Source organism: Apteryx mantelli, chromosome 3, assembly GCF_036417845.1.
Source record: "Apteryx mantelli isolate bAptMan1 chromosome 3, bAptMan1.hap1, whole genome shotgun sequence".
NCBI lineage: Eukaryota > Metazoa > Chordata > Aves > Apterygiformes > Apterygidae > Apteryx > Apteryx mantelli.
The window spans coordinates 131,863,558-131,877,851 of NC_089980.1; the positions used below are offsets into that span (position 1 = coordinate 131,863,558).

Genomic DNA, 14,294 nt, shown 5'->3' on the forward strand with positions numbered 1-14,294 from the left:
GTTGGCTCTTAGGCCACTGTAAGTGATCATACATCACTTAAGCCTGTAATCTCCCAAGCATCAGTAGTTAATCACCTCTGTCCATTTGTGTAGAAGATGACTACATGTATCATTCTGAGAGCACATGTGACTTCAACAAATCAAAGGATTGTTTGGAAGGTGCGTGTGTTATTCAGTGTCAAGAGGAACAACTGAAATTAGAAACATGAATTGACTGATGTTGTTGAGATGAATGGGGTCTGCTCCCAGATGTAAAACTAAGCGCAAGTCTTTCCAAGTGCAGAGTATTTGGGACTCTGAAAACTTTTGTGCAAAAACCTCAACTTTTCTTAAGCACCCAGTGTATTTATGGCTATGAATCAATAATAACTCATAATAAAATTTATAGCAGAACTAGGCTAATGAACCTACAAGGCTAGTGAAATATTTCTCTTATAATTTGGCTGAAGGCCAGCATTTCCCATGTCACTTCTAAGTCTTGTATTCAGGACTTTAGAGGAATTTACAGCATTTTTTTTTGATTGATATGAGTGCTTTGGCTTCGAAATGTCAAGGGTAAATTCTCAAGAAATTGCACAGGATTGGTGTTCACTTGTATGTACCTTTAAGATGACAGATTTGCAGTTGCCCTCATAACACTTCCATTGCACATCAAATGACTGAGTTATAGTATGGGAGGACATGGTCCTTATCAGTGGGAGGTTTTCCCTGATATGATAATGAAAGCTCATAATACAATGGACAAGAGGCAGCTGTGCTGTTTAGGAGGGGAGAATATGGACTGGGGACTTCGGTGGAGGCTAACCTTCCTTTCTTTCTTTTATTTACTGCCAAATTTACTTGAAACATTTTGTTAGCTGGCATGATTGATACCTATGTGCATAGCCTCATCCCTTGCAGGTGAGTGGCCCGCTTAAGGCATCTGGAACAACTTGAGAATAGGGAAGATGTAATCTTTGGCTTATCTTGCCATGGTTTTATGTGCAGGAGAGATTTAAAAGAAATCCTTACCTACTTAGCCTAGCTCCTTTTGTCCTTGGAGCTAACTGTTACCCCTTAGGTTTGCCTCCAGCACTTGCAGTGCTTCTCATTAGAGTTCCCCTATATGAATGGTGTGCTTTACAGGCAGTCCTGCACCAGATGTCTTGTACAATAAATTTTCTACGTGGCTAAGACCAGAACACTCCTATTTGTGCCTTTTGTGGGTGCAGACCTGCTAAGGAGGTAGGCGACATTCTCTACTCTGCTGCAAATTTCTTATGGGACCTCAGGCAAATTCCTGAGTCTCTGTGGGGGATATCTGCAATACCTCTTTGGTGCCCCTAAATCTGGATTTGATATCTCAATGATGTGCAGTGCCTAGCCACAGTAGGGTGAATCTGAATGCCAGAGCTGGATCTCTTGGCTCCTCTCTTAATCCTGGAGGGGGTGAGGCCTCTCCGAAGGGTAAGCCAGGAACTCCACAAGCTCAATGGCAAGCTGCCTAGAGCTAGCCGGTAGGAAATGCGTGCATGTAGGAAAATTGGAAAGCTGTAGACAGGAAAATTGTGTGTGCTTTTGTGGGTTTTAGAGTCAGTTGTATGGCTACTATAGACAGGACCATTGTGTGCGTTTTCTGATTGGCAGTAATTTAAAAAGTCAGCTAAACCAAACCCTTTGCAATTAAGTATATAAAATCACCGCATCTAATCAAGCCCAGACTGCAGAAATTTATTGCTTCTCTGGAGAGTGGCATGGAGGGATTGTAAGGGGCAGTTATTAATACTGTTCCATGCAAATGCTACCTGTGAGTAGCAGTTAATTCTTGTTTAAAGGCTCTCTGCCCTGTAAATGCCCAGTCAGGACATTGTTTCTGTGTTAAAAAGAGAAAAGCAAAGGTTGCTTAGACTGAGACAACCGCTACTCACTACTAATCCAGCCTTAGTTGGTTGAGTGCCAGAATCCCTTGCTTTAGTTACATTTTTTGGTCTGAAATGAGATGCAGACCACTTGAGAGACCATGTCTGAGACATTAAGGCAGTGACCCCAAGCTACACATTTCTGTTATTCTAACACTACAATATCAGATTCAGTGGAAGATTTTCAAATGCACAAGAATTTGGACATTTGGACTGAGATTTCAGTTTTAATGTGGTTAGTCTCTTGTTAGCTTTTGGATCAAGTCAGATGAATATGGAGAGATCAGAAGAACAAACTAAAGTTGTGCTGAAAAGCAGGTGTTATTTGCTTTTTCAACAGTGCCATCTCCATTTCACCCTCTTTAGCAGGGGACCCAGAGCTGGCACAAGTCACATGCGATATGTTACAGTGCCCACTGAAGGAAAGATAGATTCATGCTATAGTCTTGAAGCATCTTTGAGATATTTCAAGGATGGAAGTGTAGAAAGTGCCTACTCATCCTCTAATGTTAGGAGCTAATTTGGGGCACTAATGCTGTAAATAGAGTCTAGTATTGTCTCTTCTACACTTCCCTTGTAGAGTCCTGCAGAGAGTATTCCTGACCAGGAGATAAGGGAGCAGTATCCTTGTGCCAGCCAGGAGGGCTGGATGGGGGACACAGAAGAGGAATGTCTGTAGATCTGCCTTAGTGGCTCTGGTGAAAGAGACCCATGCGGTGTTAACTGTCGCGTCTTGGCGGTGGAGCTCTGTGAGGAGGGGCTGTCACCCTTTTATGGAGCCTGGGCCATCTCTTTTCTTGCTTACAGGTCAGGAACAGCACTGCCAGGAGCAAAGTCTGTTTATCTTTCACCCAAAGAAATAAATCTTCGAATATCAAGGGTCTTTTAGCTGTGAGCCCACTGGAAAGTCTATTGGGCCAGGGGAAGACCATGCAGAGATGTTAGCTTGAAGGTGCAGAGCTGCTTTATCATGATCCTACACCTGAGCTATGATCTGTGCATGGTGCTGGTGTCCCTGCAATGACCCGTAGCTCCCACATGCCTTGATCCCTTTGGAGCAATTGTGCAGGTGCAATTGGTCTGAACAAGCAACCTAATAATTTCTAGAGCTTGATGTTTTTTGGTAGATCATTCTGCTTTTACAGTGGAATTTTTCTCCTGCTCTGTAATTCCATCTTACTCGGATGGAGTTGGTCAAGCTCACTTTTGATCTGCAGACTGCCTGATTTTGGAGTGTGGAGAGGAAGCTACATGACATTGTTGCACTACAGCTGGGGAGGACATGGGGACATCTGCAGAGACCTTTTGCTCCTAGGAGATCTGCTACGAATCATCCTCATCTGATCTAGCTTCTCGCTTATGCTGTGGTTCTTTCACCTGTCATGTTACCACAGACATTTGCACTTCCTGGCTATGGGGACATCTCATCTCACCCCTGGGGAAATAAGGAAGCTGATAAATGGTATACAACAGCAGTGTATGTTTGTTCAGCTGAATGCGTAAATGTTGAGGTAGAAGACAAGGAGAAATAGGAGTGTTAGTGTTGTGCATTGCCTAATGATAAGTGCCTAATGATAACTGACTAGTGATAAGTGAATCTCTTTAGTAAGAACCCTAATCACTACTGGCCAGGCTCACAATTCACAGCTTGCGCCTTCCAAAATATGCGGAGGCCCATGTAGGAAGCTGCTCAGCTGAAGAAGAGATTGGGAGGGATGTGTTTATAAAGGGTTCTGCAGCCTTCTTCATGGATCGGTGTTCCTGATGTCACTTGTTTTCAGCAATAAGTGACTTAAGGACTGTATGGAAGAATGCTTAATGGTTGGTCTATAATTAGTGCTTTTTACCAGAAAACTAGATTCCACTTTGCAGCAGATTATCTGCAATATTCTCATTTTTGTAAATTGACAGAAAAGTAGAATCAAAGCTTACTTAGAAGGAAAACGAAAAACCCTGGAGAGGCATTTATCTGTTGTGTTTCTGCTCCCAGATATTTATCAGAGAAATCATAGGCTAACTTCTGCCTTCAGAGATGTGTCTGCTGAAATCAGGAGGAAACTGCACCTTGGAGGGCAGTGTTTCCCAAGGGGAAATATTATTTTTCCTTAGAAGGTGCTCTGGAGCTGAGTCATGCGTCTCATTAGAAAGACCAGCCAGGTTGGGCAGGGAGCGTAGGCACGGTCTGTCGCCTGAGTGTCTTTCAACCCTCTCCGGGACAACCAGCCGTTGGTGACAAGAATCACTCATGCTGCTGATGTGGTATTTCCTTTTGTCCTTAAAGCAAGATACATGACACCTTTGCTGCCACCATCTCCTGCTGTCACTCTCACAGCATGTGATGCAGCTGTACAAAAGGGAGCAGATTCCTTGCATACTAACCATGGGATTCCCCAAGCCCTTTTCTCCCTCCTTTTTATTTATGTCCACCAGGAAGGTTTCCATGATAGAAAGCAAAGAGGAGCTGACCTCTCCGCTGATGGGAAGATCAGACAAACTTTCCACTGGCCGCATCCCTTTCAAGGTGTGGGGCAGCTGTTGATCACAAAATGATGAGTCTAGAAGGTGTGTGTGTGTGTTATTGTTTCTAAAGATGGTGTTATATTTCACATTCTGGATTAACAACGTGGGAGCGTGAAATGGAGAGTAAAAGACAATGATTCAGCTACTCTAGTTTTCCTGGTAGGCCAAGGACAGTAGCTACTGGCCATGCCCAGTCCCGGAAGGGTATTGTATAGTCCCAGAAAGGACCCTGAACAACAAAAAACAAGATGATGGTCAAAGTGAGAGAGGTGGGAAAAGGAAAAATAATTTGCACTAGACCACATGGTCATTAGTACAGCTGGGAGGAGAACCCAAGAACCAAAGTCCAAGTCCGGGGTTTCCTGGACTGCATTGCACATTCAGAGGTTTCTAGGGCTTAGAGACAGTTTGAACAGGGAAGGCTTCAGTCACAGAAACGTCAGTAAATTAAAGAGCTGTTTGGATGATGCTTAGTCACACTGTACTAAAATTGCTCTGCAGAGACTGGTGAGCAGTGAAGTCAGGGTCCAGAAGAGGCTACTGTAATGCCAAAATTGCCCTTAAAAATCACAGAAATGGTGCAGCTTCATTCATGAATCTTGGGCAAGCTGACAAGCTAATTATTTGCAAGTAGAAAAACTGCCTGATGCAGAGGTCACAGATAATCTCTAAATTGCCGTATCTTTGAAATCTTTGGCTTGCCTGAAACAGCTCGTGAGTGCAATGTGATTATGTGCTGCAGAAGGAGAGACACTGGAGGCAGAGACGGCTGGTGCAGCCTGTCTTCCCGATGCGGCAGGGCTGCTCCCCGGGGTGTAAGCCTACTAATGCTTTGTTTACTCTAGATTTAAACTTTCCAAGTCATGGGGCTTCCATCATTGCCACCGAGACCCTGCTTGACAGTGTAATGGGTTGCTCTCAGTGATCTTTTTTTTTTTTTTTTTTTTTACCAGTCTGTGTTTTCAGCTTTCCCTTTCTTTAATCCCATGACTTTTGGTTATGCTCCCTTTTCTATTTCTCCAGCTAAGACCTCCTCTCCCTTTGAAGTTGACCCTGCATACAGATTAAGTTCCCCACTATTAGGAAACGTAGGTAGTAGTTGATTAGTTGATATTTGTAAAGCACTTTTTTTATCGTGTCCTTCTGTCTGCTGAGCAGGGCCCTGCCTGTGTTTCACTGTGAATCGCTGTCTCCGGGCTCTCCCAAGGCTCTGCCAGAGGAGCTCTGGGGAATCTTGCTGCAGTGTTTTAACATCCCAGCCCTGCTGCTGGGAGCCCAGCTCCTCTCTTGGAGTTTGCTACTCCCATAGCAGAGCTGGTGGAAGGGAGAATGTGCCCAATTTTCGGCAGTTCCCTTCACAGTATGGTGTGTCAGTTTAAGTCACCAAAGTTGTGGATGTGCGTTCCCTTCTGCTAACTCTGCTGTAAGCGTGGCAAGGTCCCTGGGAGAGCGATAAAGAGATAGTGGGTAGAGTACTGAAAGCTGCCACAGCTCAGTGGTCAGGATTCGGGGCCTTTGATCTCCTCTCCATTTGAAGCACAGATTGAATGTGGTAATTATTTGGACAAAGCTGCATTACTTTGTAGTGGAGCAGGCCGGGAGAGCTGCTCGATCAAGCTATAGGCAGGTAACCTGGATCTCGTCAGCATGAATTTCACTTCCTTGTGTATTCTTTCCTTCCCTGTTGCTAAATGTGGTTTGTTTTGTTTTTCCACCTGCTCCTAGGAAAATCCTGTTACTCCATGGACTTCAGTAATTTGCACTGATGAGTGGGAAGGATTATGTGATCTTTATAATAATTACGAAAAGGACCTGTAAATAAGTTTGCAACTTAAAAGCACTAAGTTTTCAGTGTGTTTAAAAATAATACAAATATTCAGCAATATATAAAACAGTATCAAAATTCAAATAAAACATAACATGAAGCCACTGCAAATGCTTTGTGCTGTGTAGCTCTGCAGGGAGAATTAATTATTTATTCTCATTGCAAAATTCCTGGAGATGCACCAATGTAAGTGTTGTTGTAACTGAACCGTAATGGTTACACCTGGACTGAATTTGAGCTAAAAGCTCTTAATCTTATTTTTAAAATTACTGGTACCTTCTTGTGTAAAATTCTTAGTAAAAATCTCTGCCCATTGCCATTTGACTGCTCACATCGCTGATCCAGCCGTGCAGCTTGCTCTCTGAATTATTCTCCGCAGCAGCATACAATTTGGACAATCATTTAGTGGGGTTCCTCTCTGTAATTTCATGCCTGACTGATGTGCCCTGGAGCCATCTTTATGTTCCTTTGATGATGGAGGCCATACAGAGAGCAGCCCTGTGGCAAAATCCCGGCTCCCCTTGAGTTTTGCCATTGGCTTCTGTGGGTCCAGAGTCTCACCCTAAGTGTGTTAACTCCATGAACTACTGCAAGGGACTAAGAACTGCGATAAGTTTAATTGCCTTGGGTGTTAAGCTCAGTTGTGGTTTATTTTAAGTGTGCAGGGGAAGAGCTTCTTGAAAAGTGATTTGAAGAGACAGAAAAAAAAAAAGAGTGCACCCTTGAGAATGGCTAAACACAGCCTTCTTGCAGAGCTCCCATCTAGTTGCAGATTTAAATGTTATTATTTAATGAGCACAAGCAATTACTTAGCTAACGAGCACAACAAAGTGAGCACAAGAAATGTGTTTCATCTGCAATGCCCGCTAGAAAGACATGGTTTTGAGCTTGAGGCTGCCCTTGCTTTAAAACCTGGGTCACTGCAGTGCGATTAATCCAGGGCATAAATCACAGGGGTTAGATTAGTGTTTGTTTTACTTGAATTCACATTTCTTTCTCTCTTATCTCCTCTAAATCTTGCAGCTTCTCAGCTTAGTCATGAACCAGAGAATGGAATGGGTTTAAACAGCCGCAACTTCCCTCCTGAGCACTGGCTGTCAGCCCTCAGGCTTGATTTACCACTGGAACGCAATTATAAAATGGCACAATGCAATTAATGTGTCTTCCCTCCCCTTTTGTGCCAGACAGGAATTCCTCCTCCACCTTCTCCTGTTGGAGTGATTTTTATAATATGACCTAATCCAATGTAACTTTATTTTGCATTAGTCAGGGGTCTACCAGATGATGCTCACATAAGCAGTTGGTTGTATATCCCAGTTAGGGATAATTCTGCATGTCCAGAACTATTTCTATGCAAGTGCAGATTGTTCGTGGACTTTTTTTTTCTTTTGTGGTTGTGTTTTCCTACCTTTACAGCTGACAATATGGGCAAAAAACCCAAGTCAAACATAGAATGAATTTGCCAGCTTTTTTCTGCCATTGATTGAAAGCCACGTGAGCTCAGGACATTCAACTCACTAACGAGTAAACTCGCAGCCTTCCTGATGTCAGTGCAGCTGATCATCTGCAAACACTTCAGAAACGACATCTGAAATCTGCTGGAGCTCTGATCTTGCCTCTAAGTGTCATTTTGCGAGTAAGCCCAGAAAGCCAAGCCCTTAGCTTGTAAGGGCCCCTATAGATACAGCAGCAGATTCACTAGGCCTGCAAGGGAAGGATAACTGCAGCGGGGTGAGTCTCATCTTGTCCCGTGCGCTCTGTAGAGCTGCTGTGTTGCACGGTGTTTAAGAGGCTGCTGGTATATAGCACATACTGAGGAAAGCAATAGGGAAGAAATTTTCTGTGTATGCCAGGCTGGGCAAAAGTTGTAGGCACCAATGTTTAACAATAGAGCTGGTGTAACTAGTAGTGGATTTTATTATTATTATTTTTTTAAACAAGAACATGGTGCCATCAACCATTGCTAATTTTCTTTACATTTTTCCTGATGTATTTCACTGAGCATTCAACATAATTTTTATTTTACACTTATGAATGTATTTCTTTTGTTTATTACATACAAGTCTTGCTTCATGCAGTCTGCAGGAAGCAAGAAATATTACAAATGATTTTTGATAACATTTCCAGCAAAATTGATGCCATTTGTGGGGGAGCGGAGTGGAGGTGCATTAGAGCTCTGTGAATGAAGAGGAAATATTGATTTCTCCTTCCCCATGAAATAACTTCTTAGAGTTATGGCTATTACTAATTATATTAAAACTGTAGTAAAACATTAAAAACAATTAGTAAAAGGCATAGTCAACATTAAGAACATTTCCCATTTTCTATGGTCTCACAATGACGTAGATAATTTTTACTCCTTAATTTGGGTACAAACTTTTCCCTTAGGCTCTGTGTTACTCGGTATACCGCAAAATGGAAGCCCAAGAGGTTTCATTTATGTGGAAAATACAGAGTAAGCAATAGCTGCCAAAAGTTAGAGCAGAACAGGACAAAGTAGCAGTATGTAAAAGCTGCCTATGTTCATCGTTCTCCGAGGTGTTGTGCCTGAGGACAGATGAACAGGTGCTGCTTAGGCATTGAAGCTGAGGCTTTCAAGGAGGCTTCTTGCTGTCCTGACTCAGCTGCTGTTGAAATCCATGGTGGTTTTCCCGTTGGTTTTAATAACACCAGTTAGGCAATGCTGAAGGCTTTTGAAAAGTCCCACCCATGTGGTATAAACATGTTTGCTGACCAAAAACCTGGGTCTGGTGCCTTTGAGGGGACAAATGTTCCCTCGTGGGAAAGAAAACTTGCAGGGTGTTTCTTTCTTCCCTTTGCTTTATGTTCTTAGCGCCGCTTAGGTGTACGTACACAGTTGTGGCTGTCCAGTACCAGCAAATCCTTTCAGGTACGCAGTCCTTTGGAGAAGATTTCTTGCCATACGCGAAGCTCTTAAGAGTTGTCCCAGTTGTTCTTTGCCTTGTGAGATCGAAAAAGTTACATGTGTAGAGACCTTACTTAAATTCCTTTGCAACTCAGTGGATTTTGCATTAAATTAAATATCCCATGCTGAGTGGACAGTCAACCCTTACGAGCCTAGATGAAAGAATATGCTTTTTCTATATATTTTAACATCACGGCTGAGAGGGCTAGTGGCTCCTCAAAATGCTCCCAGGTACCTCCTTCAGTATTCACCTTTCAGCCTTTCCATGAGATGCCTGCATTTTATTAGCTTTGCGACTGGAAAATAGCAGCATATGTTTTCTGTTCACTAGAAAAGGCCTGAATTGTCTTGGCTTAAACTTTAAATAAAAGTCAGACTTGAGGCAGGCACAAATTCTTGCATGTGTCAGCCCAAAAGGTGAATGCTGTAGGAAGTTATGAGCAACCACAAATGCAGTTTCAAATTGCAAGCGAAACTGGAACAGCTGTTGCTCCTGTTGTTCTGCGGGTGACATTCAGAGTTATGATGCTAGAGATAATATATGCTATGTTCAGGGAGGACTCAAAAATAGATGGAGATTCACTGAAGTAGAGAGAAAATTTATTTGGATCATGGTACAGAGAAGGAAGGGCCTTCTCATTAATGGCACAGGCATGAAATTATGGGAAAGTACGAGTATGAAGGTGGGTATAAGAAAAGGGAACAGACAAAGGAGACCAGGGAGTCTAGGGGAATTTCTGAGAGAGGATTTTCCGACGCCTCCTGGCAAGTGAAAATTAATTGTTCTGGGAATGGCATTCACAGCTCCGTGTAGCAGGGGCTTAGCAAGGCCAGTGAATTACCTCGCTCTGGGATCTCAAAATGCTCTGACAGGTTCGTGTGTGTCAGCCAAACATTATGGTAATTTTAGCGCTTTAGGGGCTCTACCGGAGTACATAAATACCACCTAAGCCGTCCAGCTGATCTTAAAACTTAATTACTGCCCCACTTAATAATATTCCCTTCCCCCATTTCTGCTTTAGAGGATCATTGGGTTAAAAAAAAATCATTAATCTTTCTTAATGAAGCTATTTTCTAGCAGGAGACAGAATGTCTTGCCCCTGTGGATTCCGAGATGGAGTTTTTATGAGTGTTATGAATGGGGAAGTGGGAAGCGAGCGTTAGAGAAAAAGCAGTGCAAAAAGTGGATAGTACCCAAAAACCCTCCGACTCACAGGCCCTTGCTGAGTTGAGCTAAAAGGAATGCAAAAGTCATGGGGGGAAGAGGAGTTAGCCCTATTAAAAACTGCCTAAGTTGGCTCTATAACAGTATTCCTGCCACAGCTACTAATTATTAGAACACCAGCAATTGCCAAAGCTTTTCTATAATCGAGACAAGAACTCTTTTAAAGCGCACGGTTGAAATTGTGTTTCTCCGGAGAAATCAAAAGCAGAATGGTCGTGGCAGAGCTTGGGCCCCCTAATTTTAACTGCCAAGTCTGATCCGCGTCCTCGAAGTTGCTTTTCCTGGGACACGCTCCTGAGGCAGCACTGCCTTATGCTGTGCTTAAATCATGTGCGAGTGCTTCGAAATCCCTGCGGGCAGCTCAGTGCAAAGCTTTCTCTTTGTACAGGCAAAAGGGGAAAGAAACCGCTTGTGTTAAAATAGTGCAAGTCTTAGGCCTCTCCGAGCGCAGGAAAACGAAGCAGTTCCCGCGCTGCCCCGTTAAGCGCCGGGGCTGCGAGTGCTCGGGCCGGCTGATGAGGTAAGGATCGCCTTTGCGATCTCGAGCTTGTCTCCGTCCGGCGAGCCCTTTGGGAGACACTAAAGTGTTTTGTTTTCCTGTTTCTTGTGCCTGCATCTCCTGATGAAGAAGATGCTGGACGAGTGTCAGGACCGACGGAGCTGCCAGTTCCTCGTCAACAGCCGGCTCTTCGGCGCAGATCCGTGCCCAGGAACCGGCAAATACCTCATCGTGTGGTACAAGTGCAGGCCAAGTAAGTATCTCGCTATCGAATCTGTTTGCTTTGGCGAGACCAAAGCGATTTTCTGCTTAATCCGTGGCAGCGAGGCCTTCTAGGACTTTTTGTTCCCTCCCGTATTTATTTGCAGTGTAACATAACCCCCTCGGGTGCAGAGCGCTTCCCCTCTCCCCCTCACTCGCTGTGTTGCTGTTACGCCGCTTCTCCGGCTCTTTCCTTCTTGCCGCGGGTCCGAACGGCGGGTTGTTTTTGCAGGTGCCTGTGAAAGCTTTTGCCAGCGCTTAGCTCACGCTGCCCCGTAACGCTGTCGGCGGTGGGTGGGCTGCTCCGGCTCCCGTCCGCAGCGGCCCCTGGCCTGGCGGGCTAGCGGGACTCGCGCCCTCTCGGCCTGCCCGGTAGCGGGAGCGGGACCGCGGCAGCGTTGTGACAGCGGCAGCATCGTGACGGCCTGCGCGGGCGGACTTCTCAGGCGCCGCGGCCTGGGGCAGGCGCTGAAGACCGCGGTGTGACGGGAAGCTCGCCTGCCTACGCCGTGAGATATAAGCCAGCTTTTAATTGCTCCCACATCAGCCTGGGAAATGCTAACCTATCTTTTGGGTGATCTCGTTTGCTCTGTTTAAATGGAACAAGGCCTGTCCCGGGGTGCTGGAGGGCAGCCGTCCGTCCGTACCGGGAAGTAGTTACCCCGGTGTGGTTTTGGCCCAGGGCGACCAACGCGCTCTCGGCCGATTCCTGGCCCTGCCGGGGGGGTGAGCACAGCCTGGGGATCGTTCTCCGGGAGCGCTTGGGAAGCGGGCACTTTGGTTTGGAGACCTCTAAGGTTAAGCGGTGTGGGTGTAGCCAGGGAATAGGCACCGGCTGTTTTTAATTTACTAGGCTGGACAGGGCATTTCAGATCAGCCCAGTCCCAAGCCCTTTTGATGACAGAAGTGACCTAGTTCCAGCATCATATCAGCAAAATTGTGGGGAAGAAATTAAAAAAGGTTTGAACAAGGAAGAGAGACATACCTGATTTCAGAAGAGATTCTGAAACAAAAGCAGAAGCACTCAGACTCTGAGCTGCACAGTAGAAGACATTTTGCCCCAGCATGCAGAGACCTGTGCTAATGAAGTGAAGGGGTCTGGCAAGATCTGTAAGGAATTCAAATGAAAAGTAGGTAATGAAGCACCTGCATTTTTTGTGGGGTTTTAGTGAGTGATTGGAACATCCCTTGTTAGGTGAGAAATGTATTTCTATGAAACAGAAGCAATTAGCAGGATGTTCTGACAAGTCTTCATAAACTTACAGGTTTTGTATCAAAGCTCAGAGAAATCTGGCTATTGAGACCTGCGCTGAACTTCTGAAAGTAGTTCAGGATCCCATTGTGCAAAAATATTTATAGCTTGGCATTCTTTGCCAGTTACAGATATGCTAAAAAAGAGTTTGTGTGTGTGCTGGATAAGTGATTTTCCTGAAAGACAGCAGGGGAAGTTGCTTAAAAACATTTCCCTACGACATTTTTCAAGCAGCTATGGCTTTGCAGGGCGAAACAGGGTAACCTGACACAAGTTATTGTTTCTTAGTCACTGGACAGACTTTTAATCACTGGATTAATAGCATGGTTTGAAATCTGTGAGCATTAGCCTTGCACAGAGATACCAGGACACTTTCAAACTTTCCTTGATGCTTCCAGACTTTAAGTTTGAGTTTCAGAAAATAATCTAATGCTTGTGTCTGTTGATCTGTAACTGTGCCTCTTCACCCTGCTGTAGGGAGAAGGTTAATGAGAGGACTGAAGAAAGATCGATCCTTATAATACAAAATAGAGTAGGATGAGAAATTTTGGTGGGCTCTTTTGTGCAATGTATTGCTTGTGATCCCTAAATGAATCTAGGTCCTGTGAAGTGTTGATCTGCCCCAGAAAGTCTGAGCCCACATAGTCTTAACCAAAGAGTACTGGAGAGTCCTTGCTGAAACTTACTGCCTGACACATGCTTTGATTGATGACTTTATCAAAAGACACATGCAATTTTTGGGCACTGCTTCTGAGCCTGGATTTGTCCTCCTTAATGTTAGACAGAGGTGCTTTAATAAGAAGTCATTTAAGGTCTGAATTGGCCTCTGGAGATACCTCTCTCTCCCTTGTCTAACAAGGGAGCCTGGGGTTGACAGTGCTACTGAAGCAGGTGCCTTGGCTAAGTGCCTAACTAGGTAGAATGAATGCAAGTTTTTCTGTCTGCAGGTATGAAATACTCTTTGGGAGGTGGTCTGCCAAGCTTGGACAGGACATCCTTAACACAAATTACGGATGTCCAAGCTCTCCCACTTTAAGAGTCATGCTGGAACCTCAAAATCCACTGAATAGATGCAGTTCTCTGAAAAGAAAGCCTTTCATTGAAATAAAGCAAAACTGAAGTCAGTGGCATCTATTTGTATTTTTACTGATGAATAACTAAATGGTGTGGTCTTCCCCTCCAGCCACTGTCACTGCAGTTACGTGTCTCTGACACTACATTGTGTTTGAAATCTAGTGGTTTCAATGCTCACTGGTTGTAAGGGGGTTCACTTGCAAGGCAGAGTGCTTTTTTGGTTTCTCACTGGCGGAATTTCAAGGAGATGGAGGAAAGCAAACCAGGCTGAAAAGGGAAGCCATGGATACCCCAAACAGTGGGGCTCCAGGGAGAGGGGAGATGCAAACTGTCTCTGCTGCACAAACCACTGAGGGCTCTGCGACTTCTTTTGCCAGAAGCTGGGAAGACTTGAGCAGAGATTTGAAATGTTGTGGCTCGCCTCCTCTAGAAATTCAAAGAAGTATTTTAGAGAAGTGCCTGCTTAACTAGGAGTGGTGAGAAATTCAATGGCTTGTGTGTCTTTGGGAAGTGTTGTGCTAAACATGATCCCTTTTGGTCTGAAGGCTGGATCTGGGGTCTAGCAGACACTTGTCTGCACATACAGGACTCCGGTATGTGCATGGGACTGCTTTTAAATGGCAGATGTTTGGCAGTTCTGTGTGCATTCTCTGTGCCTGTAAATACACAAATACACTGTGTGTATGTGGGTGTACTTTTAATTTTAAGGTACAGGATGTTTAATCAATAAAAATGCTCTGTTCTTTTGTGTGTATCTTTGCTTGGGGTAAGTGAGACTTTATTGCTGCTATGTGGCTTGGGGGACAAGGTTCAT

The 14,294-nt window shown here is 44.5% G+C and overlaps 1 protein-coding gene across 1 annotated transcript in view; it reads left to right on the forward strand.

Annotated features, from left to right (window-relative positions):
• The window catches only part of EVA1A (eva-1 homolog A, regulator of programmed cell death), a 220,577-nt gene that overhangs the window by 63,260 nt on the left and 143,023 nt on the right, over positions 1 to 14,294 (forward strand). Inside the window, exon 3 of the mRNA XM_013957011.2 lies at positions 11,023 to 11,146. Coding sequence (XP_013812465.1) covers positions 11,023 to 11,146 — 124 coding nt within the window. The remainder of the gene's footprint in view (positions 1 to 11,022; positions 11,147 to 14,294) is intronic.